Source organism: Rhinatrema bivittatum, chromosome 2, assembly GCF_901001135.1.
Source record: "Rhinatrema bivittatum chromosome 2, aRhiBiv1.1, whole genome shotgun sequence".
NCBI lineage: Eukaryota > Metazoa > Chordata > Amphibia > Gymnophiona > Rhinatrematidae > Rhinatrema > Rhinatrema bivittatum.
In genome coordinates, this window is record NC_042616.1 from 458,317,051 (window position 1) to 458,344,248 (window position 27,198).

The window sequence follows — 27,198 nt, forward strand, 5'->3', positions numbered from 1 at the left end:
GTTAAAATTAAATCTTTCAAAATCAATTATGCTGGGAAAGGAAACCTTTATCAACCAGGGTTCATTTATTTTAGAAGACTCTCTTAATTCCCTCATGCCTTCAGCTGCATCCATTTAACATCAAAACATGACATAATTACTTTGATTCAAGCCCTTGTATTGTCCAGGCTTGATTATTGTCACAATGTATACTCGGGGGCACCCTAGAAGTTGTGCCTTGTTTTCTGGTTGTTCACAATTATGCAGTTAGATTGATTTAATGGCTGTCATAAATGAGACCATGAAACTCCAGTGCTAGCTGATTTTCAGTGGTTACCTATTTCATGCCACATCTTTTTCAAGGCTTAATAAACAGGACATCAATCTTCAGTTCGCTGTTGCAATTAGTTCTTATATTGATGTGATAGGACAGATCACATAGATGCTTCTAAATGTAAAAGATGGCATAGAGTTAAGCCTGATAAAAATCTTTCAGGAAACAATGCAGTGTGGAATCCTTATGGATAGAAATTCCATGTGTGACGGGTAAGAGTAAAGCAGTGGATGTGTGTTACTGGCCACCAGTAAAAATGAAGAAAGTGTGAAATGCTAGCTTAAATTTTAAAAAGAATACATTTAGCATCACAAGATTTTAATTGCCCTGATGTGGAGTGGGTCAATGTCTCATTGGGACATGCTAGAGTGATTACATTTCTAGATGCCATAAATGACTGCTTCATGGAGCTGCTGGTCCTAGAACCTATGGGAGGGGCAGCTACTTTAGATCTAGGCTTAGTGGAATGCGTGTCCTGGTACAAGGGGTTACTGTGGTGGGGCCACTAAGCAATAGAAATTATAATGCAATCAAATTTGATATACTCACTGGAGGGCTGACATTAAGTAAAACTACTACAGTAGCATATAACTTTAAAAAGGGAGACTATGATAAAATTAGTAAATTAAAAAAAAACCTATAAAGAGCGATTGTATAAGGTTATGGATATTGTTTAAAAATACCATTTTGGAAGTCCATATAAAAATTGATTCCATGCACTAAAAAAGTCACAGGAAGACCAAATAACTGCCAGCATGGCTTAATGGTGAGGTTAAAGGACCCGTGCTTTTGAATATATTTATAAATGATCTGGAAAGGAATTCGACAAGCGAGGTAATCAGATCTTCAGATGTTAAATCACAAGCAGATTGTGATAAATCGCAGGAGGAACTTGTGAGACTGGAAAATTGGGCATCCAAATGGCAGATGAAATTTAATGTGTTTAATGTGGATAAATACAAGGTGATGCTTATAGGGAAAAATAACTTATGCTGTAGTTACAAGATGTTAGGTTCCATATTAGGAGCTACCATGCAGGAAAAAAGATCTAGGCATCATAATGGATAATACCTTGAAATTGTTGGCTCAGTGTGCTGTGGCTGCCAAAAAAGCAAACAGAATGTTAGGAATTATTAGGAAGGGAATAGTGAATAAAAACATAGGATGACATAATGCCTCTGTATTGCTCCATGGTGAGACCGCACCTTGAATACTGTCGCATTTCAAAAAAGATATAGTTGCACTGGAGAAGGTACAGAGAAGGGCAACCAAAATGATAAAGGGGATGGAACAGCTCCCCTGTGAGGAAAGGCTGAAGAGGTTAGGGCTGTTCAGCTTGGAGAAGAGACGGCTGAGGGGGGATATGATAGAGGTCTTTAAAACCATGAGAGGTCTAGAACAGGTAAATATGAATCAGTTATTTACTCTTTCGGATAATAGAAGGACTAGGGGGCACTCCATGAAGTTAGCAAGCAAGATATCCTCTACATTGTTTGGCAGAACAGAGAGGATGTGAATGAGTGTTCAATATCCATGCCATTAAGTTTAACGAGAAATTTGGATGGCACGAATCTATTAAGGACTTACTTTCTTCATAGGCCTTCCTGTCTATGAGATATTAACTTCACGAAAAATGGAAGGCTGTTACGACAGGAACTTCACAAACCAGCTGTTCGCTCTCTGACCATGGCTCATTCAAAGAAACACTGCCACTGTAGTTCCTTATAATATCTTTTAATTGGCATTATTCCAGGGTCTGCAAGTTACCGTAGATGTTTTGATTTGCTATCTAGCTTTTTTTTCAAGACCGCATGTACATGAAGGAAACAGAATCCCTCATATCTTAGGTTATAAAAGAGCCTTCGCCTAGTATAAGAGAAGAGCTCGACCACATTGCTAGTCTTCAATTTTTTCGTTGTATGTGACCCTAACATCGCAGTCGCCAAAGGTACAATGTCTATCTGGATGGTGAAATGCGCTTAGTGCTGCTAAACCTTAACAGGATTGCAGATCGCAGTCTCAAGTCGAATCTCAAGTCAGAGCTGTTGCTTCTACTGTTGCTCAACTTAGAGAAGTGCCTCTCGAGGACATTTGCAAAGCTGCAACTTAGTTATCAGTTCATGCCTTTATGTTTTACTGTCTGAACATCCTTTCAAGGACTGACAGTAAATTCGGGCAAGCAGTTTTGCGTAACTTGTTCTTGCAGTACTCTACTCTCCTTGGTGGAATTTGAGTTTCTTGTTCAGTAATTGCTCCCCTCATGTAATGGTTAACTCATCCATTTTATGTATGTTTTATTGTGCATCGCTTCGGCCTTTTGTGTGACACGATTAATACTTGTTATTAAATGAAACAAAAAATGAAAATGCTTTTTGGTGGAAAAAGCAAATTTGCTCACCGTAAACTGTTTTCCAAACATGGCAGGATGAATTAGCCATGGACTACCTGCCCACTTCCCTGGAGAATGTACTGCCTAGCTTGATTTAGCTATGATATATAGACTGAGGAGGCTCATGAGGCAACACCCGCACGGGAACTCTCCCTCATGCTCTGTAGAACTCAAACTAACTAGGAAAGACATTTGTTTGCTGCTGCTGGATGACATTACCTACGTGTGATGGCTAATTCATGTTGCTAGCTATGGAAAACACTGTTTATGGTGAGCAAACTTGTTTTCCTCTTTCTGCATCTGTATTAATGTTTTCTCATGTGTCTCCACTCTCAAGGTGGTCGAGAACCGCTGCAGTAAGAAAATTGCGCCGTATCTAGGCTTTCTTCTTTTGATTTGCAGTCCCCCCCTCCCTCACCGACTTCCTGTTTGGTGCCATAAAAAAAGGTGCAGTGAGTAGTTAAGAAGGAATGAAGGGGCATGAGTTGAAGTCCTGTCATTTTACTGTTTCGAAAAGCTTGAGGGGAAGGCATGGAGACTCTGTAGCAGTGTGGAATACACCCCATAATTGCACATTCCATAAAGAAATGATTTACCCTCAAGTAGCGTTTTACTATTCTGGTTTTGTAGATAGTGTATGTACTCTAATGATCGTAGTGCATGTGCAGTTGTTCGGTAGAGTTTTTGGCCGATGTCTGTGGTGTTTGAAAGTCCTTACCACCTGTATGCTGTTCAGAGGCCTATGTGACATGCATTGCTGGTTTCATTTTCCAGCAGCAGGTGTCCACAAATAAAACTAAATAAAAAAATCTCCAAACCCTACCATTGGTAATTTACCTCCGCAAAGCCTGCTTGAGAAGAAATGGCCAAGGATTAGTTGTGCTCAGCTGAGAATGCCTCACCCATCTCCAGACACAGTCTCCCCCCCCCCCCCCCCACATTAGAGGAAAAGGCATGCCTACCATACAACGTGGGGGTCTGTGGTCCAGGCAAGAGGGTAATACCCAGTGGAGAGGGGGGCAGGAGCAAACTTTCAACTGCTAACCCGCGCTTGGCTGCTTGGAAACAATAGACTGGAAAGTGAAGGTGGGGGAGAGAAAGGGAGAAAGGAATCCTTAAGTAGTTATTTTTAACTGTCTGTGTTAGTAATTTCATAAGGAATCCTCTTAGATGTGTGTGTGTGTGTTCTCTTTTTAAGAAAAGAGTGCGGCGTGTGAATGTCCCCCAGGCTCTCTGCCTCCCTGCTCCGATTTTAATGAATTTCACGGCTGTAAATGTCGTCACCTTGGAGCCTCTGTTGAAATAGCAAAGGATAGAGTTGGCTGGGAAAGTGGATTAGAGCTCCTGGCCCCGGGTGAGTTTTTCCATGTGCTGGGATGGGTGAGGAGAGGCAGAGACCCCCTGTTGGCAGCGGAGTAGGGAGCACTTCCCTGGCACGCCGAGGCACAGACTGTCCTTTGTCAGAACGCTGTGTACAATGGGAAATTCTTACTCAATTTCCATGGGGAGCCAGTGAATGTCCTTGCATTCTCAGTGATGGTGGGGTGGGGGGAGACGTGCCGCACACGTGTGGCTTGTGTGTGTACGATTGCCAGGTTTGCTGTTTGCTCACCTTTTTGTTTTACCTCTGTTACACAATCATATAGAAGCCGATGCCCAAACCCATGCTGCCACCACAAACCAGCTACATGGAGCCGGTGCACTTGGGACTGGGGGATCTCCAGTAGTTGAGATCAGTTATGGAAAAGCAAAGTGCTTTCGCTGATATTTGAAGCAGTTCATTATGAGGCGTCCACTTCTCCCTGCTTGAAGCAAAATCCGTTGTTTGACTGCACACTCCCGCTGGTTGTAAGTAGCTTGGAGCTGTGCTGGCTGCTCAGACGTGTGGTGGGTCAGCACGAAGGGCTGAACAGCTGAAGGGTGACCCGGAGGGGAGCTTTTTGAAATGCAGGGTATTGGCTTTAATGGGCAGTGCACATCTTTTGTTTCAAACAAATGCAAGACTGTAGAAATTATGGCTGTAAGAAGAAAAAAAAAAAAGGGAGGGGGGGGGGGGGGTGGGACCTGGGGATCAGACCCACAAAGAGAGGCTTGGAACTAGGAAAAGGGGTGCAGCCTGGATAGGTAAGTGCTGCTTTCCACAATACTATTTGGTTCCTTTAAGGGGATGATTGTGGAGCTGAAACCCACCCTGCCCCCTTCCCTTGATGGATTCCTTTTTCAGGATTCAGAGAGAGAGAGAGGACCGAGCTTTGGGGGTTTCCCCAGCTGTTTTCATAATGTAGTAGCTGAGAGCCGCAGTTTATTTTGACTGATCAAATTGAGCAGTTGTTTCTTGGGAGCCATGAAACAGGCATGTTAAACAGCTGTCGCGTATCATAAAATGCATTTTTATGGATCAGGTTGATCCTTTGCCCATTATCGATGTAAAGCTTGCCGTTTCATCCTGAGCAGCGGGTCCATGGTGCTGGTGGGAGCGCTGCGCTGCTGGTATTGATGATCATGGCATTGCTCTTGGGCTGAGTATAGATCACAGGTTTTGCCTCCCTCCTGTAGTCTGGAATGCGATTCAGCTTTGAAAACCTCTTTCTCAATCCGATCCAAACTCAAGGGAACTGTAGGACAGGAAGCGTTCAGCATTTCATTCTAAGCTGCTGGCAGAACGCCTGGGTGTGTGTGTGTGTGTGTATGCATGCATGGAGGCACAGAGATGTGAAAAGGAGGGAAATGCTTTATTTTATTTTATTGTTCTTCTGGAAGTTGTTTTGGTGAAAAAAGAAGGCTTCCTGATCAAATGCTTTCAATTCACCTTTTGCCTTAAAAGCTGTAACTCACTTTGCCTGTGAGCAAACAAATTGCTGCAAAAGTAGAATATAAATCAAATACAAATAAAAGGTGGAGTAGGGTCAGCTTCCCTGGCTCCATGCTGCCTTTTTTTCTCAGAGGCAAAGAGAGCTGTCACTTCTAAGGCGAGAGAAAAACTGAAAGTTTTGTGTGTGTGTCTTTCTATATAGAATAATATCCTGGATCTTTCTGAGTCACCTTGTCTTTAAAGTATTGCTGAGGGTCAGAGATACTTTAAAGTGGATCCTTCCCCAAGCCCCATGTCTATGAAAGAGGACCTGCAGGGCAGGGAGATGTCCCCTAGGGATCGGTTTTAGAGGGCTGCTTGTTCTCTGTACAGCAGCATCTTGGTGGTAGAATGGAAAGAGGGCACTCAGAGAATTCGAAAAGCAGCATATGTTTGTTGTGAAACTGCCGCCTCCTTGGATTTCATTGGTTTTTTTTTTCTTGTTAAGACAAAGAGCATAGGACTCAGATCCTTGGAAGCAGTTCTTAAAAGTGACCCTTTCCAACTGCACATGATTTCAGTCAGACCATTGCCTCTCCCACCCATCTGATAAGCTTTTTTCCCCTGCTCTCCTGTTTCCTGACTTGCTGGATCTTGTGCTGATCTAAAAAAAACAAAAAACCATAGAATTTGCCGGAGGGAGCAGTAACTTTCTGTTCACCAAAGGTTTAGATGTTGGTTTTCCAAAGCGGTCTTGTCTACATTAATAAAATGGGCTTTGGCACAGCCTCATTAGAAGGTTCTGTGAGCTGTAAGCCCTCCCCTTTTCTTTGTGCTTGAGTGTGAGATCCCAAGAGAAGGCCCCTTTAACCTTTTGTACCTGCCTGTCTCCAAAACATTGGCCAGTTTTGTCCTGTACTCGTCTCTGCCCTCCTCCCTTGCTCTGTGAAACTATATGCTGAGTAAAAACTCCACTTGTCCTAACGAGGAACATGAAGGGGGGTTGCAGCATTCCCTTCCCCTCCTTCCCTCCCAAGAGATGTGCAAAACTATTGTCCTTATGACGAGAAACCTATTTTTTTTTTTTTTGGTTATTGCAGTTTGAATGACTGGGGAGTGGAAGGAAAGTGCAGGGAAGTTTTCTGTGGCTGAAACTGGCCAGAGCCCTGCATCATTCCTTCACCCCCTGTTCCACCCTCACCCCTCATTTTCAAGAATAACCTAAAAAAAAGTTGCACATTATAACTTTTTTTTTCTTCTTGTTACACCACGCAGTGGTCAGCAGGGAGGGATTCTGTCTCTTCCCTCAGCCTCTCCTCCTGGGCATGCAGTCCAGGCGGGGGAGGGCCTTGATTGTTGCACACTGTCAAGTGATAGCCATTGCTCTGTGAGGCGGCATCTTGCCAGGATCCCAGTGCTGCAGTTCTTAATTTAAAAGGTCATGCCTCCTAAGCAGGTATAGAATTTTTTTTAAACGTGTTTTTTTTTTTTCTTCTAACATTTTTTTTATTGTGGAGAAACTGTCGTGATACAATAAACCAATTTAATACTGTACAGATTTTGACCTTCTTGATTTTATAATACTTTTATCTAAGCAAACTCCCCACCCGAAATCTCTGCAGCGCATTATGCATAAAGAGTCTTTCAAGTAAAGCAGCAGAATTCACTCATTCCAGACCAGTATTGCCCATGGTTTCGCCTTCCAGAGCCGGTAGCGATTATGTGAAAAAGGAAAGAAAGCATATAAGTCCTTAATCAGTTCCCAATGGGGCTATTGTGCGGGCAAACTTCGGCATGTGTTCATAAAAGGGAGTCCATATATCCTTGAACAATCATTTTTACTTGGGAGAGAAGCGACGATACAAGGTGCCATGTTCCAATTGATAAAGTTCCATCAGCATAGATTTCCACACATCCCCAGTCGGTGGGGATGTCTCTATCCAGCGGGTCAGAATACATTTTTTGGCTATCAAACATGCTTTAGAGAAGAACCCCAAATTGTCATGATTTAAGCTACTCTCCTCTATATCGTTGCTCAAAATACAGTACAAGCATGACCAACAAATGTCCATACCAAAAATAATCGATAGTTGAGAGTGTATATCCTTCCAAAAAGACTGAATTACCTTGTTCTCCCATAAGCAGTGGTAAGAGTTGCCGGTGTGCCGCCACATTTAAGAAACAAGTCTGAGGTAATGATATGCATTTGGTAGGCTCTAGCTGGGGAAATTATAATTCTGTGAAATATTCTTTGCTGAAGTTCCCTAAGGCTCACATTATTCGCTAGTTTTGGTATGGCAATATAACAGTTTTTGAGCATATGGCTAGTAATCTCTTCTTGACAATTTTGTGACCATTTAGCTATCAAATTAGAATATACAGAATTAAGGGATCACCGACATATAAAACTTATATAAATATGATGGTGTACCAAGACGTGTCTCAAAACTTGTGAACAACCCTTTACATATTGAGTTATCAATCACTCCATCAACCGCTTTTAGTAAATTTTGACAGGTATCTCTCAAATATCCATACAATAAAGATTGTTGAGGTTGAAAACCCAGTATTGCTTGGCATTGGGTAAAGGTGACCAACAAACAAGAAGGACCGGTGAACACCAAGAAATCTTTATTCTGCACAAACCCTCATAAAAAGCCCGACTCAGGCCGAGTTTCGCTCAACATGAGCTGCTTCAGGAGCTATTCAAACCACAGTTGATGCCGGTGGTTGCCTGCATGCAGTAGTTCATATATCTTCCTTAAACACAGCTTCCTTGAGTATACTTAGGTTAAATCTCACCACCACGAACTTGATGCGTAAGCGCGATCACTGCTTACCAACCAGAAATTCTTTTCCCTGGGGTGGAGAGGTACGCCAAAGGTCCAAAAGTTTCAAGTGTCGTCATAAAAAATGTGGACCTTTGTTAAGACTAATCTGGTGGCCTCCCCTGGGGGGTTGTCTATCTAAAATTGGATCCACCACGAAGTTTAAGTCCTCCCCCCCCTCCCCTGAATAATCGGTTAACCTCCCAATTGCTTGAGGTAGGATACAATTTACACAAAAAATGAGTGATCTTAGGAATTTGGGGCATATACAGAGGCTAAAATGACCAGAGGCCATCAGGTTTCCGAGGACCAGAATATAATGGCCATGGGCATCAACTACCATCTTATGTGCTTGAAAGGCTGTGGTTTTGTGAATTAGTATCGCAACACCACGACTCTTGGAGGACCCTTCCGCTTGAAATAATTGAGAAACCCATTTTTTTTTTTTTTTTAACTTAAGGGCTTCCCGCTCTAAGAGATGGGTTTCTTGTAAAAGAAAAATCACCTTGGCATGTAGTTTGGTCAATCTAGCCAGCACTTTCTCCCACTTCACCAGCGTGCCCAGTCCTGCAACATTCCATGTCACTACTTCAAGAGCCATTGTGGACGACATTTATTCTCTATATTGCAGCATGTAGACACTACTCGATTGGCATTTTCATCCCGCCAGACAACATACTGAGACCATTGAAAAAAATCTGTAAATCACCAGACCTACATACAATGAGCTACTACTTCTGCCATGCACTCCCCCCCCCCCCCCAACCCAGATCCCCATATAAGCTGCACTGCCCAGCTAAAAAAACATATGCATCTATATACAGTGCGCTCGGGGTCTGCCCCCCCCCCCCCCCCCAAAACATAAACATCCCTGATATAGGGACATGGATCACTGCGGTGTTCGACGTGCTCACTCACCACTTCACCTCTGTGTTATGGTATAACATGTAGCCCCCGTAGGAACAAAGTGGAGCATTAAGAGAAAAAAACCCCTAATAGATCAATTTGTCAAGTTAGATGTAGTCTGCCATTGAACATTCAAACATAACTCCCAAAGGTGAAATCTCATGTTGGTCATGTTGGTCTCATGTTGGTCATGTTGGTTTCAAGGAATCTCATCGAGCAGTAAATGGAAAAACACCCTTCTCAGCTGGATACTCCCTGCTCAGTCTGCATCATATTTGCCACAAATTCTCTTGCTGCACTAGCTTCCTCAAACAGATGTGCTGTGCCCTGGAAGGTAAGTCGCAGTTTGGCCGGGTACATTAAAGCGAAGCGAATCCCCTTTGCCACAAGATCTGAACATACTGCTGCAAACTCCCTGCGTTGAAGCGAGACTTGGGTGGAAAAATCTTGAAATATTAAGATTTTTTTGTTTTCAAACAGTATTTCTCAGTGTTTCCAGTAATATTGTAGGATGAGGATTTTGTGCACATAATTCATAAAACAAGCTATCGCTACTCTGGGCCTCCTGGGTTGAAGCACGCCTCACTTTTCCTGCCCATGAGGTGTGCCCTATCAAGTAGGCCCATACTAGGCCCCGCCAGTGTCGGTATGTTGGCCGCCAGCTAGGTTTCCATGGTGTGGGATAGTTCTTGTTCGGCGATGGACTCCGAGAAGCCCACAAATCGAAGGTTAATTGCGTCTACTTCGATTTTCTAAGTCATCTATTTTATCTGCACGGATCGCCGCAGCCTTCTCCATGGCAACCGTCCTCCGTTCTAAAGACCCGACGTCATCTTCTATCAGGGCCACTCGTCCTTCTGCGCACAATTCTGTTATCGAGCTCCCCTAGGGCCGATCGCACCTCCGCTATCTGTTCGGATATTTGGTGCAGCTGCATGTCTAGGGCGCTCACCACAGCCTGTAAAATCTTTTCTTCCAAAGATTTCTCTGGTGAGGGCAGTGTGGTCATTGAGTACAGTGGCCATTTTGGATTCTGTGCCTCTAGCCTTGTCTCTGTTTTTGCGCACGAATCTGGAGGCCATATAGCTCGTACTTCCACACCAAACCGAGCAGATAGTGTTCTCTTGCTGTTGAGTGCACTCCCGGGTCTGGGCGAGATTGGGGAAAGATTAAAAGTGGTTGTGTGAGGCGGGTGGGTCCGGAGCTCGATCAGCATGCTGCTCATCGAGCCCACCACATCACATGATCTCCTTTTTAAAGGTGTTTTGTCAACATAGCCCTGTTATCTGTACCCTCTTGTTTGATGTAATTTCCAACTTTGGTTCTATGTAAACCGAAGTGATATGTACTAGTACAGGAACATCGGCATATAAAAGCCTTAAATAAATAAATAAGCATTAGTCAATCAGTTTTCCTATTTATCTATTTAACTATCTATTTATCGCACTTAGGCCCACAGGATAGTGTCTGTCTGTTAGGGATTAGTGAGCTGTGCATGTGCACCTCCTCAGCCACTGACCGGCATATGGGCATAGCTTGCAACGTCAGTGCTTATATTTCATGTGAATATATGCCTTGGGGGGGTTGGCCGCAAGCATACCCACCAAAGACTTTATTATTCCTTCTTCACACTATAGTGTTGCTACTGGACTGGAAGAAGACTGGGAGGTGAATGGCCTGCAATTAGAAGCCATAGGGCTTCTGGACTGGAGAGAGTCTGAGGGACAGGGAGGAGGGGGAGAATGGGAGGAGTGCTTGGATTAGGTGGGGTGGGAGGGAGAGGGCTGAGATTGTTAGAATCAAGCTGGAGGTACAAATATCTTGGGAAGAGGTTGGGGAGGAGTTCGGTGTGTGTGCTGGGATGAGGCTGGGGAGGGCAGAAGGAAATGCTGGGGTCAGGCTGGTGAATGAGATTGAACTGGGGTGGGAGGGTCAGAGATTTTCCTGGAGTCGGGTTGGGGAAACGGGCAGTGTATAGCGGCCTTTGGGTAATTTCACCAGGTATTAGCTAGTTTAATTTTAAACTAAAATTTGTTTTAAAGGGCAGCTTATAAGATCTTTGTACAGTATTCTTGCACATTTTGAAAAAAAAAATATACAATTAAGGTCCATATTCAAAGCGGTTTACCTGGCAAAGTTCAGACTTAGCTGGATGAACAGTGGGGTTTGAATTTCCTGCCAAACTGACTGCTGGGAAAGTTTTCAGTTTCTAGCTGGATAAAACTTACTCAAGTAAATCGGAGGCATTCTGGGGTGAGGCTAATTTATCCAACTAACTTAACTGGATAACACCAATATTCAGCTATCCAGGCATAGTCTGCAGCATCACTCCATGGTGAGACCGCACCTTGAGTACTGTCTTCAGTTCTGGTGGCTGCATCTCAAAAAAGTTAGTTGCACTGGAGAAGGTACAGAGAAGGGCGACCAAAATGATAAAAGGGATGGAACAGATCCCCTATGAGGAAAGGCTAAAGAGGTTAGGGCTGTCCAGCTTGGAGAAGAGACGGCTGAGGGGGGGGGATATGACAGAGGTCTGCAAAATCATGAAAGGACTTCACCGGTAAATGTGAAACGATTACTCTTTGGGATAATACAAGCACTAGGGGGAATGCCATGAAGTTAGTAAGTTGCACATTTAATTCAAATCAGTTAATTTTTTTTCACTCAACACATAATTAAGCTCTGGAATTCTTTGCCAGAAGATGTGGTTAAGATAGTTAGCTTATCTGGGTTTAAAAAAGGTTTGGTCAAGTTCCTGGAGAAGTCCATAAACTGCTATTAGTCAAATTGACTTAGGAAATAGCCACTACTTTCACTGGCATTAGTAGCATGGGTTTTATATAATGTTTGGATACTTGCCAGGTGCTTGTGACTTGGATTGGCCACTGTTGGAAACAGGATACTTGATGGGACCCTCTATCTGACCCATTATGGCTTCTTAAATTCCTAATGCATAACCCGCTCTCCATGCTGAATATGAATTTGGGGAAAGAGAGTCCATATAAATACATGTATATAGCTTGGTAAAGTCCATCATATTTACATGTCTTGTGTTTATTCGGATGTATTGGTTGTGTGCAGCCTTCTTATGATTTGTAGCTTTGGAATTCTAATAGATGTGAACAGCCCCCTCTGAGATGGAAAGCCCAATTATCAGTTATATTTTTTTTTTCCTGTTTGTGTTGTGTGATTGCTCCCCAGAGGAGATGGAGCTTTATTTGTTACCAGCCATAGCTGATAACTTGAGGCAGAGTAACTCACCCACTGAATGAGTGGAAGAGCAATATTCCTGCTCTAGTCTTGGGCCTTCTCCTAATTCTTAGCTAATTGCTCTGACCCTAGCTCGTACATTATTCTTGGTAGTCATAGCTTGTTAGAAATGACCGAGGTGTTCCTCAGAATAACTAGCTCAGGTTCTATCGTGGAGTAAGCAGCACTATCTGTGGCTGAAATATATCCATCCAGTGCCAGTCTCCGTGATTTCTTCCATCCACCCTGGGCCTTTTAGGTACAAACATGGCTACAAATCTAACTTTCCTAGCGTGTAGCAGATGGACTCAGGACCAATGGATATAGTGTACTCATGATAGCAGTTGGAGACTGAGTCAGATTTCAGTCTGATGTCAGCCTACATATACCTGTGCAGGAAGCACTGCTCTTCAGTATTTCTCCGTCTCCTTAGCAGTTTGGGACTCTACACACGCTTGCGCAGTGTTAAAAAATCCAAACCAAGAAGAAAGAAAAAAAAATCTTACCTCTACAAGACGAGCCCCACTCTCCTGCGGTGATACCTAAGGGTCCCTCCCCCAGTCGAGAATTCCTGAGGTGATTTCCGAAATCCCTCAGAGGTAAGCCTCGGTCCGGTAGCCGGTTCCCGACGTGGACTTAGCCACCAGGAACGGGAGTGGCTGAGAGGCAGCGGGTGCAATACTGAGCGCGGCAGTGAAGGTATTCCCTTCTCACCCCGCAGCCGGAGACCGCCCGGTACGAGACCAGGAAGCACCGAGACAAGGTAAGGTAGAAATCTTTATTTAAGACTACGGAGACTACGGTCTCCGAGGCTCGGTGAGCCGCACAGATCGCTATCCAGCATCTGTTCCATCGGGTTGAGCAGACCCTTGCTCAACCCGATCGCCATCCAGCATCTGTTCCATCGGGTTGAGCAGACCCTTGCACCGGATCGGGGCTAGGCCCCGATCCGGTGCAAGGGTCCTTCCACGTGGAGACCCTCCCGGGGGGTGGGGGGGGGGGTGTCACCATCTTGCCCGTGTGATCGTCGGCGCCATTCCCCCCCCCCCGTATTGCCCGCACAACTGAGCCGTGCACACAACGGCGCACGCATCTGTGCCGTGCATACGACACGCACAGCGGCATGTTCAATGTGCCGGGCGCACAAATAAACCTGTGCGCACAGCGGCGCACGAATCTCCCTAAGCGCAGGCCTGCACGCACAGTGTCGGTGCACCCGAAGCACACAAATAAGCCTCCCAGCGCATGCACATACGTGCATAGACGAGTTTTGAACAGCTCCACGTGCACAAATCATGGCACCGCCGGCCAAGAAAGCCAAGGGACAAGCCCTCTGCCCAGCCTGCAATCTGAGATCTGCGCAACACAAAGTGGCCTCTGCCCTGTTCCTACAGTGTGAAGAGGCTCTGGGGGAACCGAGGCAAGGCCCCCCTCTGCCAGTAGAGGAATCCGGCTCCACAAATGACAGTACACCGGACCTCTCTATCCCCGGCTCGGGCCCATCTCAGATGGGCTCCTCTGGGAACACCGCTGGATTCAATATGGACCCAGGGACCTTTTCCTGGGTGGAATTCTTCAAAGGGCTGCAAACATTCGTCCAGGCGCAATCTGTGCCACCTGTGACACAGCCACAGTCTCCGCCAGAAGAGCAAAACCTTCCAGGCCCCTCTCGACTTCCACAAGACGTGCCTCCTCCGGACAAAAGCCTCCCCTTTGGGGACACAGACACCTCGGAGGAAGAGTCAGACTCCCTGGAGGAAGGGGAAATCCCTTCAGGGACGGAACCATGATGCGTTTCTTCTCCAAAGACGAGCTATCAGATCTCGTGTCTCTGAGCCTGAAGACGCTGGCCATCCCAGGCACAAGCTCCACAGTGGAGCCAAAGACGAACCCGGTTCTGGTCGGGCTCCATCAGGCCTCATGCCATTTCCAAATGCTACAGGACATACAACAACTGATTGAAGAATAGGCTGAGCAGAAAACCAAGAACTCCCAGATGCCTTTGCTGTATTGGAGCCTGTCAGAGGTGAATGAACTCTGGGTGCTTTCTGAAGCATGGCTTGCAGAGAATCTCTGGGACAGATTTGCTGGCAACAACAAGGGAGAGGCTTATTTTAATGGCCACATTTACTTCACAATGCAGAGAAACTGAGTCCAGGATGCAAGCTTTTATCTTGCAGATGCAACAGAAACCAATTTGAAAAGGAGATCTTGTGAGGTGATAGTTTTGAATGAATCCTGGTGCCAAGAAGTGGAATCCAAGTCTAGCTCTATTCAAAACCCAGACTGCGAGTTGTTTACATAAACAAAGAAGAACAAAAGAAAATACTTGCATCAAAGTCATTGATAAAGGAACTTGTTTACAGTGGGAGGAGGAACAGGGTTAGAAGAATTCTTAGTTGAGGGAGGTCCTCACAAGCATTTCCTATACAGGATAGATTGTCATGACAACAGTATACGGTATTTTGTCTTTGGCCAGTTACGTCATTCATTCTGGAAGCTTCGGGAATGTTGTATTTTGATTATATAAGTCAGGGCAGGTCAGAGATTTACGGAGATGCAAGTTATTACAGATAGAGGGCAGTTATATTGCATCTCACAGGAACATTTGACTTTTAAGAAGCCAAATAAACTAAATTTGAAAACCTCTTGTGGATTTGAAATGTTCTTGTTGCCCTAAAGCTTTGAGTCCAGCAAAAATTATACATGATTGACCTGGAATGGAATTCCCCAGAGGCCAGCTTCAAAGGAGGACGGGCCCTAGAAGCCCTATACCCCCTGCAACCCTCAGCCAAAGAACTCCTGGGTTCCCCAAAGTGGACGCCATGGTCTGCGCGGTCTCAAAGCGCACCACTGTTCTAGTTGAAGGAGGAGCTGCAGTCAAGGATGCCCAGGACAGACGTCAGGAATCCATCCTTAAACAGTCATTTGATGTCGCAGCTATGTCCCTGCAGATCGCTGCCTGCTGCGCAGTGGTGACATGTGCCTGCTTGTCGCTGTCCAGGGACGCAACCACATCTGTCGCAACATTAGAACCGGTGATATCTTTCCTCACGGATGCGACCTCCGACCTGGTGCGCACCTCAGCCAGGGCCATCTCATCCATAGTGGCAGCCAGAAGGCAACTCTGGCTCCGAAGTTGGTCAGCCGATGTGACTTCCAAGACAAAACTCACGAGAGTGCCTTTTAAAGGAGCCCTCCTGTTTGGAAGCGAACTGGAGAAGTTAGCCGACAAATGGGGCAAATCCCCAGTACCTCAGTTACCGGAGGACAAGAACAAAAGAAACCATCGCCCCTCTCCCCGAAGATTCAAGGGCAGAGGATCCCAGCGTTTCAGACCATACAAAAACACATACCAAGTGCCTCGCCCCACAGGTAGGGGCCAGTCCGTTTGGAGCAGAGGGGAGCCGGCTCAGGTTCAATCCCCAGCCACACCCCACAATGAGAATCAACAGACCCATCCAAAGGAGGAAGCCATAGGGGCAGGCTTGCCCTATTCTACCAAAGATGGGTCGAGATAACGTCGGACAAGTGGGTCCTAACTATCATTCGAGAGGGATACTACCTGGACTTTCACAGTATCCCCCCAGACAATTTTGTGAAATCACCGTGCCACGCCCCCTCCAAGAGGATGGCGGTGGAAACCACACTGACAAAACTACTTGCCCTAAAGGCGATAGCTCCGGTGCCCACGCACCAACAAAGTACTGGGCACTATTCCATCTGTTTTATCGTCCCCAAGAAAGAGGAATGTTCCAGCCCATCCTGGACCTCAAGTCCATTAATCACTACCTGAGGGAACCACATTTCCACATGGAAACCCTATGCTCTGTCATAAGGGCAGTACAGCCGGGAGAATTTCTGACCTCTCTGGATCTGTCAGAAGCCTATCTCCACATCTCGGTCCATCACGAACATCAGTGCTTTCTATGATTCGCGATATTGGACCATCACTAACAGTTCCTGGCACTACCCTTCAGACTAACTACTGCCCCTCGGATGTTCACCAAGATCATGGCTGTAGTGGCGGCGACACTGAGGAAAGAAGGAATCCTCGTACATCCATAACTGGACGATTGGCTGATCAGGGCAAAATCGCCAGAGGAAAGTCACCAGGCAACTACCAGAGTCAAGAATCTACTGCAGACTCTCGGGTGGGTCATCAACACAACCAAGAGTTGCCTGCAGCCCTCCCAATCACTAGAATACCTGGGAGTCCGGTTCGACACCAAACAAGACAAGGTCATTCTTCCCCTTACAAGGAGAAGGAAATTGGACCAGTTGCGAAAACTGTTGAACTGCGCTCTGCCCAAGGTATGGGACTACCTCCAAGTCCTCAGCCTCATGACATTGACCCTAGAAGTTGTCCCATGGGCAAGGGCCCACGTGCGACCACATCAATGTTCTCTACTGTCACGCTGGAACCTGATGTCTCAGGACCACGCTGCTCGCCTCCAGCTACTGGCAGAGGCACGGACCCAGCTCCAATAGTGGCTACAAGAAGACCATCTGAGCCAAGGGAGTAAGGCTATCCCCACAGACCTGGGTCTTGCTCACCATGAATGCGAGCCTACGAGGGTGGGGAGCCCACTGCCAGGAACTGATGGCCCAGGGGCAATGGGACAAGGAAGAGTTGGGATGGAACATCAACCGACTGGAAGCCCGGGCAGTCAGACTAGCCTGCCTACAATTCAGTCACAGACTCCAGGGTGAATCGGTCAGAGTAATGTTGGACAACACCACAACAGTTGCCTACATCAACCACCAGGGAAGAACCAAAAGCCAACAGGTGTCCCTGGAAATAGACCCCCTAATGGTGTGGGTGGAAGCAAACCTACATGGGATCTCAGCCGCCCACATAGCAGGAAAAGACAACGTCACTGTGGATTACCTCAGCAGAGAGAATCTAGACCCAGGGGAATAGATGCTGTCGACCACAGCCTTCCAGTTGATAGTAAACCGCTGGGGCACACCAGCCATGGACCTTCTAGCAACCTAGTCCAACGCCCAAGTTCTTCAGCTGCAGGCGAGAACCACAATCCCAGGGAATCAACGCCCTCCTGGCCACAGGAAGTCCTCCTATACGCCTTTCCCCCATTGCCACTACTGGGCGGGATCATCCGCAAGATAGAACACCACAGGGGGCTAGTACTTCTAGTGGCCCCAGACTGGCCATGAAGGTCATGGTACGCAGACATGCGAAGACTTCTGGTGGGGAATCCTCTGTGTCTATCCCTACACAGGGACCTGCTCCAGCAAGGACCGATCCTCCACGAAGACCCAAGTTGATTCTCTTACGATCTGGCCATTGAGAGGACTCGCATGAAGAAGAGTGGATACTCGGGGGCAGTGATTGACACCTTGCTCTGAGCACGCAATTTCTCCACGTCTTTAACTTGCATACGAATATGGAGAATATTCGAAGCCTGGTGTGAGGACCACGACATCCTTCCGCGGGCAGTCAAAATCCTGGAATTTCTGCAGGATGGCTTGAAGGAAGGGGTTGTCTTTCAACTCCATCAAGGTTCAGGTGGCTGCGCTGGCCTGCTTCAGAGCCAAAGCGGACGGCTTCAATCTATCATCTCATCCAGACGTTTCCTGTTTCCTGAGAGGGATCAAGCAAATCCGACCTCCATTAAAGTGGCTGGTGCCCGTATGGAATCTCAGTCTAGTACTAGACTTCCTGACGGGAGCTTCCTTCAGACCTACACGCAGTCTGTCTCTACAGCTCCTGACCTTGAAGACTGCATTCCTGGTGGCAATATGTTCAGCCCGTCGTATCTCCGAACTTCAAGCACTATCCTGTCTGGAGCCGTTCCTTAGATTCACACCGGGATCCATACAGCTCCGCACTGTCCCCTCCTTCCTTTCAAAGGTGGTTTCTCATTTCCATCTAAACCAAACCATCTCACTGCCATCTCCAGACAACCATAAGGACTCGGAAGACTCACGCCTTCTTCGCCATCTTAACGTCGGCAGACTCCTAGTTCGATACCTGGAAAGATCGGAATCCGTACGAATGACGGACCATCTATTCGTCCTTCTCAGCGGGAGTAAACAAGGGGAGGCGGCCTCGCGGGCAACTGTAGCCCGCTAGATCAAATAAGTAATCAAGGCGGCCTACGTAGAGGCAGGCAAGCTTCCACCTCTACAAGTCAAGGCCCATTCCACAAGGGCCCAGGCAGCGTCTTGGGCAGAAACCAAGATGCTGTCACCCGCCAAGATCTGGCGGGCGGCGACGTGGTCCTCCATCCACACCTTCTCGAGGTTCTACCGCCTGGATGTTCAGGCCAGGGAGGACACAGCATTTGCAAGTGCAGTACTAAGTGGGCCACGGGCAGCCTCCCACCCGGTTCGGGAGTAGCTTTTGTACATCCCATTGGTCCTGAGTCCATCTGCTACACGCGAGGAAATGGAGAAATTACTTAGCTGATAATTTTGTTTTCCTTAGTGTAGACAGATGGACTCAGTATCCCGCCCACAACTGCCCCAAAATCCAGAAACCTCGGGTGACAATCCATGAGAGCAAGACAAGCACGGATAAGCCAGACTTTACCCCTAGTTTTAAGACACCCATAGTTGCTAGGTGTCTGCGTTTCTTGGTTGAATGTGCTGGCGGTCTCCAGTTGGAAATCAGTTCAACCAGTCCAAGTTAATCAAAATAGCCAAGTTAATAAAGTTATTCAAACACATACATATCCACAATTGCTTTTCGAGGAGAATACTGAAGAACAGTGCTTCCTGCAGGGGTATATGTATTGGTGATGACGTCAGATTGAAATCTGACTCCGTCTCCAACTGCTATCAGGAGTACACTATACCCATTGGTCCTGAGTCCATCTGTCTACACTAAGGAAAACGAAATTATCAGGTAAGTAATTTCTCCATTGCCACCCTGAGAAGTTTCACTATTAGCAAGAGAAAAGAAGGCAAGATCATGCCCCTCTGTTTTTGTCACCCTGGGCAGTAAAAACTGCTTTTCTGTGCCCCCTCCGACTTAATATCATGGTGATATTAAGTCTGAGGCCCCAAAAGTTAAAAAAAAAAAAAAAGTAAAAAATAAAAAAAGTTTAAAATCGGCTCGCGGGTTGAAAACCGGACACTCAATTTTGCCGGTGTCCGGTTTCTGAACCCGTGGCTGTCAGCGGGCTCGAGAACCGATGCCGGCAAAATTGAGCATTGGCTGTCAAACCCGCTGACAGCCGCCGCTACTGTCCAAAAAGAGGTGCTAGGGACGCACTAGTGTCCCTAGCGCCTCTTTTTGCCGTGGACCCTAATTTAAATAAACTAATTTACTGTATTGCGCGCACAGGAGAGTGTCCTGTGCGCGCGCCGTGAGAGCAGGCGCTCACTCGCTCTCCCGCAATTTTTACTATATCGGCCCATGTTTGATTACAAGACTGTTCCTGTGCTCCCCAACCCTACCTGCCTAACAGCAGTTTAGAAAATAATAGCTGAGTTACACATATAGAGGGACACTTTCATTGTGTGGCAGGGTGGAGTTGAGGAGTGAGCACATGTTTTCTCTGGTATCAGGCATGAGCATCCATCTGGCCATTCTGACTGTCAAAACAGTGCAGGGCGATGTACTCTAAGATTGGCCCTGATTTTGCTCCACCTTTTTATTTCTCCTCTCTGATAAATGGGGCCGGGATACAGATATTCAGTTTCTTTCAGATGTTTTGCTGACAGCTAACCTCTGTTTCACTGTAGCTTACGATTTGATGATGACTGGATCTTCCTTGTTCTGGTGATGTGTTGAGGCTCCCAGGAGACGCTCTGCTTATTCCTTGCCAGACTAAAGACCTTCTGCCTTCTCCATCCTAACCTTACGTGCCTTGCTTTTGAGCACAAACAGAAAAGACTGAGCCCATTTATGACATCTCTGAGTAATCCCTGGGTGTAGACTTGACCGACAATTTCTGTTCTGTGGAAAATGGTATTGGAACAGCAGGGAATGCTGTAGGTCAGGATTGAGGAACATTGGCAGAGCTGAACCCTGGGAAGCTTATTTAGTGTCTGGTTGACCATGTGCAGTCCATCTTATGTTTTTGTTGACATTAAAGGCTTCAAGACACACAAATCTTTACCTTGATTAGGTTAAGAAAATGGTGTTTTTGCTTTCAGGGTAATGATGCATATCTTACTGTGTGTGTTCCTCATTCCTTACAATATGATGGAATTTCCCTTCTTTGAGTCATAATGGAACCTGAGAACAGAAGCCCCATAGCTTTTTATCTCCTTTGGAGTCAGACAATGAATTTTTGGCTCAGACAGTCTGTCCTCTTGTCCCTCATTCCCAGCACTGAATCTTTGAACTCGTTCATCTTTTACTTGTGGTCTCCAGAAAAATGGTGACCCTTGTAAAGTTTTTTTGTTCCAGAGACCAGGCTAAGCTGGTTTGACTCCTCTCTTATCCATACTTCTTAGAGCTGTTTGGTTTTTAAAGCTAATGTATGTGCTGCGAAGAAATAGAAACATAGAAATGATGGCTTAAGAAGACCAAATGGCCCATCCAGTCTGCCCAGCAAGTTCTGCTTTTTTTTTTTTTTTCTCATACTTATCTGTTACTCTTGGCTCTTAGTAACCTTTTGATTCTATTTCCCTTCTACCCCCACCATTAATGTAGAGAGCAGTGTTGGAACTGCCTCTAAGTGAAATATCTAGCTTAATTAGTTAGGGGTAGTAACCGCTGCAATAAGCAAGCTATACCCATGTTTATTTGTTTACCAAGACTAAATAATTCAGACCTTGTTAGTTGTTTTCTGTATATAGATCTACTTTTCTTCATTCCCCCTGCCGTTGAAGCAGAGAGTTATGCTGAATATGCATTGAAAGTTGACTATGAGACTTTCTCCCCTACCGTTGAATCAGAGAGCTATGCTGGATATGCGTGATGTATCAGTCTTTCTCCCCTGCTGTTGAAGCAGAGAGCTATGCTGGATATGCATTGAAAGTGAAGTACCAGGCTTATTTGGTTTGGGGTAGTAACTGCCGTAACAAGCAAGCTACTCCCCGCTTTCTCACACTGCCACATATAGAGCTGTCAGCGCACCATTGGCCCCCAGCAGGTCTTATTTTCAGGCAGTGAATATTTGGGCCAGGTTTGAATGGCCTGCAAGCTGTACTTGTTGGTGGCTCACAAAAACTGAAGCTTGAGACCACCGCACTGAATGATTTTAGAAGAGAGGTTACTAACTGCCACTCATGGTTTTTTTTTTTGTTTTTTTTTTTTTCAGGATCAACTTCTCCAGTTCTGGTTTTATAGCTCCCCATTGCCCTGGTAAATTTGTAGCCCTGCTTAGAAATCTCATGGCTACAAAAGTCCCTTAAATGTCATGATGATACAACCAGGACTAGATCAGCCTGTCCTGAAAGAAGGTCATGGGAGTGAGTTCATCTGCTTGGTTTTGAGGTAGCGGTGTCTTCATTGTTTCCAAGAGTGGGCGTGGACAGGGGCAATACCTGTAGAATGCCAGTGCTCCGTGAGTCAAGAGGTTTGCCCAGCCTCGTTTTAAGTGTGTCCAGTGGTTTGTTTCTGCCGTTTCCCCTTGTATTATGAAACCAAAATCCTCTCTTAAGACCTCGCCTCCTCCTCCCTCCCCCCCCCCTTTCAGCTGCTTCCACACAGTATTATTTGGGTATTGCAGTCCTTGCCCAGACAGCCTAATTTTTGGCTTTCCTCCCTATCAACAACAGTGGTTGCCTAGGATGGATCCTTGTACATCCACACTGCATGTTTCTGTGCTGGCTGATATCTTTCAGGTATCTTGGACCAGAGCAAGGTGGTCAACTGGCACAACAGGGTGAATTATTGCATTAGAGCAAGGAATGGGGGAGAGTGATGGCCTCCCTTCCTCTCTCCGACTTCTTCGAGATGAACAATCTCTTGTTTCCCAGTTCTGTAGACCCCTGGCCTTGGAGCTCTGGCAGGGACCTTGTCTCAGGCTTATTCTTTAACCACCAGACCACACTGCTGCCTCTTGCTACACGGAATTTAATTAAAAAAAATAATGCAAGTCTCATTAGGCTCTTTATCTGCCACTTGGGTTGTTTTCTCCTTGGATGCTTGGAAGTTCTGGTCCAGTTTTCTCCTGGGAAGAACTGAACCTTTAGCTTCTGGCCCCTAGGGTTGTGCAGCTTTTCCTTATGGAAGACTCAGTCTACTGTAGTTTTTCTGAAATAGCACTGGAGCCTTTTGATTTTGGGGTGTGTGTGTGTGTGGTAAATGATCTGGCTGAGGGAGGAAGAGATTACTATAGATCAGAATTGTGTATTTAGGAGATAAAGTAAGCAGGAAGATGCCCTGCAGGAAGTTTTAATAAGTAACCTATTAGCATATGTGTAACAGTTAGCCATCCAGTATCATTAAACAAACAGACATGAGACAATAAGTTAACTGTCTGCAAGCAGCACAGATCAAAATGTAGTTATGCAGTGCAGCACAAACACTTCCAGCTAAGCTTTTTCCTTTCATTGTCTGCTCAGTGTGCTGTGGCAGTCAGAAAAGCAAACAATGTTAGGAATTATTAGACTGGAATGGCACATTAAACAGAGGATGTCATAATGCCTCTGTATCGCTCCATGGTTAGACCACACCTTGAATACTGTGTGCAATTTTGGTCGCCACATCTAAAAAAAAAAAAAAATATACCGTAGTTGCACTGGAAAAAGTACAAAGTAGGGTGACCAAAATGATAAAGGTGATAGAACGGCTCTCCTTTGAGGAAAGGCTAAAGCGGTCAGAACTGTTTAGCTTGGAGAAGAGACAGCTGAGGGGGGGATATGATTGAGGTCTGCAAAATCATGAAAGGACTTGAACGGATAAATGTGAAACGATTACTCTTTTGGATAATACAAGGATTAGCGGGTACTGCATGAAGTTAGTAAGTAGCACATTTAAAACAAATCGGAGAAAATTATTTTTCACTCATCGCACGATTAAGCTCTGGAATTAGTTGCCAGAGGAATCAATAAGAATAGCCACTGCTTATTACCGGGATTAGTAGCATGGGATCTATTTAATGTTTGGGTACTTGCCAGATACTTGTGAATTGGATTGGCCACTGTTGGAAACAGGATGCTGGGCTTGATGGACCCTTGGTCTGACCCAGTATGGCATGTTCTTATGTTCTTTTTCAAACATTCATCAAAATAAATAAATATATATAATTGCAATTCCAAATGCAACCTTTGAAAAATAGAAAGCTGTATTTTTTTTCTTGTATCTAAAGCAAAAAGAATTAAAAAGGTAATATTTAGATTTAGAAGTGCCATGTTGGCTCAGACCAAAGGTCCGTCAAGCCCAGCATCCTGTCTCCAAAAGTGGCCAGTGTGGATTATTAGGAAGTGCCTGGCAGATTCCAAATAGGAAAGTGTATTCCACACATGTATCAAGCCCAACAGTTGGAGGGTGGGGTTGTAGTTATAACAGTATTCTGCAAATAAGGAAAAACAATCTTGTTGTACAAATAACAATAAAGGAAATCAAAGCTGCCCACTATTACTAAATTGATCCATCTAAACCGGAAATTGTTATTTTAAAACCATGCTTGTTGCTTATTCCATTTTTTTCAGCCAGTATTGTCTACACCACCTTCTGTTTTTTTTTTTTGTATTCACTAGTACAGAGCTTCTTTAATCTGTCCTAGGGACTCCACTGGCAGCTGAATTTCCAGTACATCCACAATGAATATGCATGGGATATATTTGTATATACTTGGTTTTCAATGTATGCAAATTGATCAAGTGTTTGTTCATTGTGGATATCCTGAATACCGACTAGTTACGGTATCTCCAGAACAGGTTTGGGAAGCTTTGCACTAGTATCTTAGGTTGTAAATGCTAAAAACAGTGATTTTAAACTCCACTTTTTATGCCTGACAAACTGGTCTGTTTTTCAGGTGAACCAAAATATGCACCTTAAGCCTGTTAGTAGCCCAGTAAGTGTACCTTGTGTATGTTCATTATTGTGTACACCCAAAAACCGGACCCAGATGGGGTTCTCAAGGAGTGTTAAGTCCTCTGTGCTTAAAGCTGCGGGCAGCCCACTTCGGAAATACGGACAGAGGTTTTTTTTTTGTTGATTGTCATGCGAGTTTATAGAAACAAGATGGCCTTGTTCTTAGTAGTGAAAATATCCAATTAATTGATGCCCTTTCTGGGGTCTGTAAAACAATTAGTCGTTCTCTCCCATCCCTGGTCCCATTACCTCTCCAGTCTTCTGTCTGTGTGAAACTTTCTCCGGCTCTTACAACTTTCTCCATTTGATTATTGCCTTCTTTCCAGACCTCTCCCAGAATTGATGTGCCATTGCTTGAGGGATGTGGGAGCACTGCCAAGTTGGCCTTTCCTGCTGTGCATACACTGACCTGAGGCTGGGAGCCCGAGAGCCAATTGACTGCTGAAGGAGTTGGCCTTGCCTTGGACATTACTGAAGGCAGATGCCTGCTCACGAGATTAATATTGTGAGTGCCAAATGGAATTTTATTTTATTTTTTTACTTTTGCTAAGTAAGCAGGGAGCATGCACTGTAACTGCTCCAATAGCTCCTTGATAGTTTGTAGCTGGAGTAACTGTCAATTGGAAAGCAGCATCATAGACTGCTTCTCTGTTTCACAATAACTCATTTCCCACTACAAAAACTCCCCAAAACAAAGCAAAAATAGACTTAAAACAGCTTGCTGTTAACATAATCTGTTAAATGAATACTGTCTCTGTAGTAAACCACAGCATATTTTAGGGAACAATGGATCCCTCTTACAAGCCTTATAAGGTGAATAAAAACTATTAAAAGAAACATTTTATGCCTAAGGTTGTATGTTGCATTCAGTTTTTCCATTTAGTGCCCTGCTGTCAGCCAAGCTAACAAAAGAAGTTTGAACCGGAAGTTGTGACACAATTTTAGTGGGCCAACCCAAGTAGGACCCAAGAACCTGAAGCGTTTTCCCTTGTCTGTTGGTTTTAGAGCAAAGTGGTGTGAAATCTTCATACCCATCTCCACCACATCCCACCTGCCCACCCTGCTGTCTTGCACCCCTCTACAGTGTGGTGCACTGTCACAGCAGGTGTTTGCTTGCTGCCTTGCTTTATTTCTCTGGCTTTTAGGTTAGAGGGATGTGAGGAACATTTTTCATAAGTCTCCGGTTTCTTACAGCTGTACCCCAGGAGCACAGCTCGCTTTCTGTGACATGGTCACATCACTGGGCTGCACTTAAAGTAGCAGCAGAGCCTGTAACTTCATTCAGCGTGGTTTGTTTACAGGTGGCATTCACTTTGGCTCATTTATGGATTTTCTGACCATTCTTGAAATTTTAACAGCTCTTAAATAGGGAGCAGGCCATAAGCTGCCTCCAAGGAAGCCTCGTTTGACTTCAGTTTGTTTGAAACTGAGAAAGATGATTGCTTGGATATTGGCAGTGATCTTGGGGGGAGAGGGAGCGGTGGCACAGGATGGAATTAGTAGTCATGCTTTGAAAGATAGATGTTTCTGCAAACTAGCATACAGTATTAGTGAGTGCAGTATCCTAAGCCAACCTAACGCATTCATGCCCCCCCCACAGCCATAAAAACTCTGAGCAACTCCATTTCCTGGATGGTGTAACAGTAACACTGAAAAGAGTAGGCTGTGAAGTGTAAGGTGCAATATCACTGCTGAGGCAGCACAATGTGTGGGAGCTGATGCTATTAGAAAGCATTGTGTGTGGGGAGCCTTTTCACTTTTAAACTTTTAACCCTTGTAGCTTTGATAGTCCTGGGGTGAAAGAAGCTAGTGCTGCATCTTTCCTAACTCCCACATGAAAATCCATCTCTTTTCAACTTTCCCTTTGCCTGGCAAGGGGTAGAAGTAGGGTTAGATGTCAATAGATGACAGAAAAAGATCAACTTTCCTATCTAGTCTGCCCAGTTTTTCCTGTCCATACTGCAAGGATATATCTGTCAGGTCGGGGATTCCTACAAGAATAAACCACAGTCAGTTCAGAATTCCAAATTGGACTTTATTCCAGAATATACTTAATCAGAAATATGATAATGTACTGGCTTACACTTTGCAGGATTTAACAGAAGACAGGTTTTTATTTCTGAGATGCAGGGTTTTCAGGTTCAGAAATTAAGCAGATTCAATTTCAACATTCATAATCCAGTCTGGTTCAGATCAGGTTATCTAGCTACATAATACTTAATTTTTTTTACAGGTAAAAACTACGCTTCTACAATTGAGACTTCTTAAATCCCTTTGGGTTCTCATAGTTTGGCCCTTAGCCTTCAAATTATTGGGGACATCTTCCTGGAGTGCAGCACTGTTAGTAACCTTGAAATGCAGTCCAGTTCCTCAGGAGGCAAGATTTCAAATCTGGGCTTCAGACAATAAACAGACCCTTCTGATTTGCTCAGTCTCAGCTCTTCAGAGCCACTCATTGGCTTACAGGCAGAACTCCAACCTCCTGTACCAGCAGTGCTGGGTTGAGTCCAGCTGGAGCTTTTTTGTCCTCACATCCATCCTCCATCCTAGGTGGGACTCTTTGACACCTCAGGGACCCTCCAGGATTTAGGGCCAGCCACCATGAAGCACTGTCCTGTACAAATAGGTAGTACTCGCTGATTGACCATGCATAAATGTACAAAAATCATGTAGCATACAATACTCAAGGGGGAGTCTTTTGGAGATGTTGGGCCTTAATCCTACTGGAGTGTAGCATTCTTGGACAGAGCCCATAACTCA

The 27,198-nt window shown here is 45.2% G+C and overlaps 1 protein-coding gene across 6 annotated transcripts in view; it reads left to right on the top strand.

Annotated features, from left to right (window-relative positions):
* MRTFA (myocardin related transcription factor A) overlaps positions 1–27,198 on the top strand; it is a 308,975-nt gene that overhangs the window by 19,812 nt on the left and 261,965 nt on the right. For all 6 annotated transcript variants that reach the window (XM_029590436.1, XM_029590438.1, XM_029590440.1 and 3 more), the window contains exon 2: positions 24,765–24,943. In XM_029590436.1, coding sequence (XP_029446296.1) covers positions 24,920–24,943 — 24 coding nt within the window. In that variant the 5' untranslated portion in view covers positions 24,765–24,919. The remainder of the gene's footprint in view (positions 1–24,764; positions 24,944–27,198) is intronic.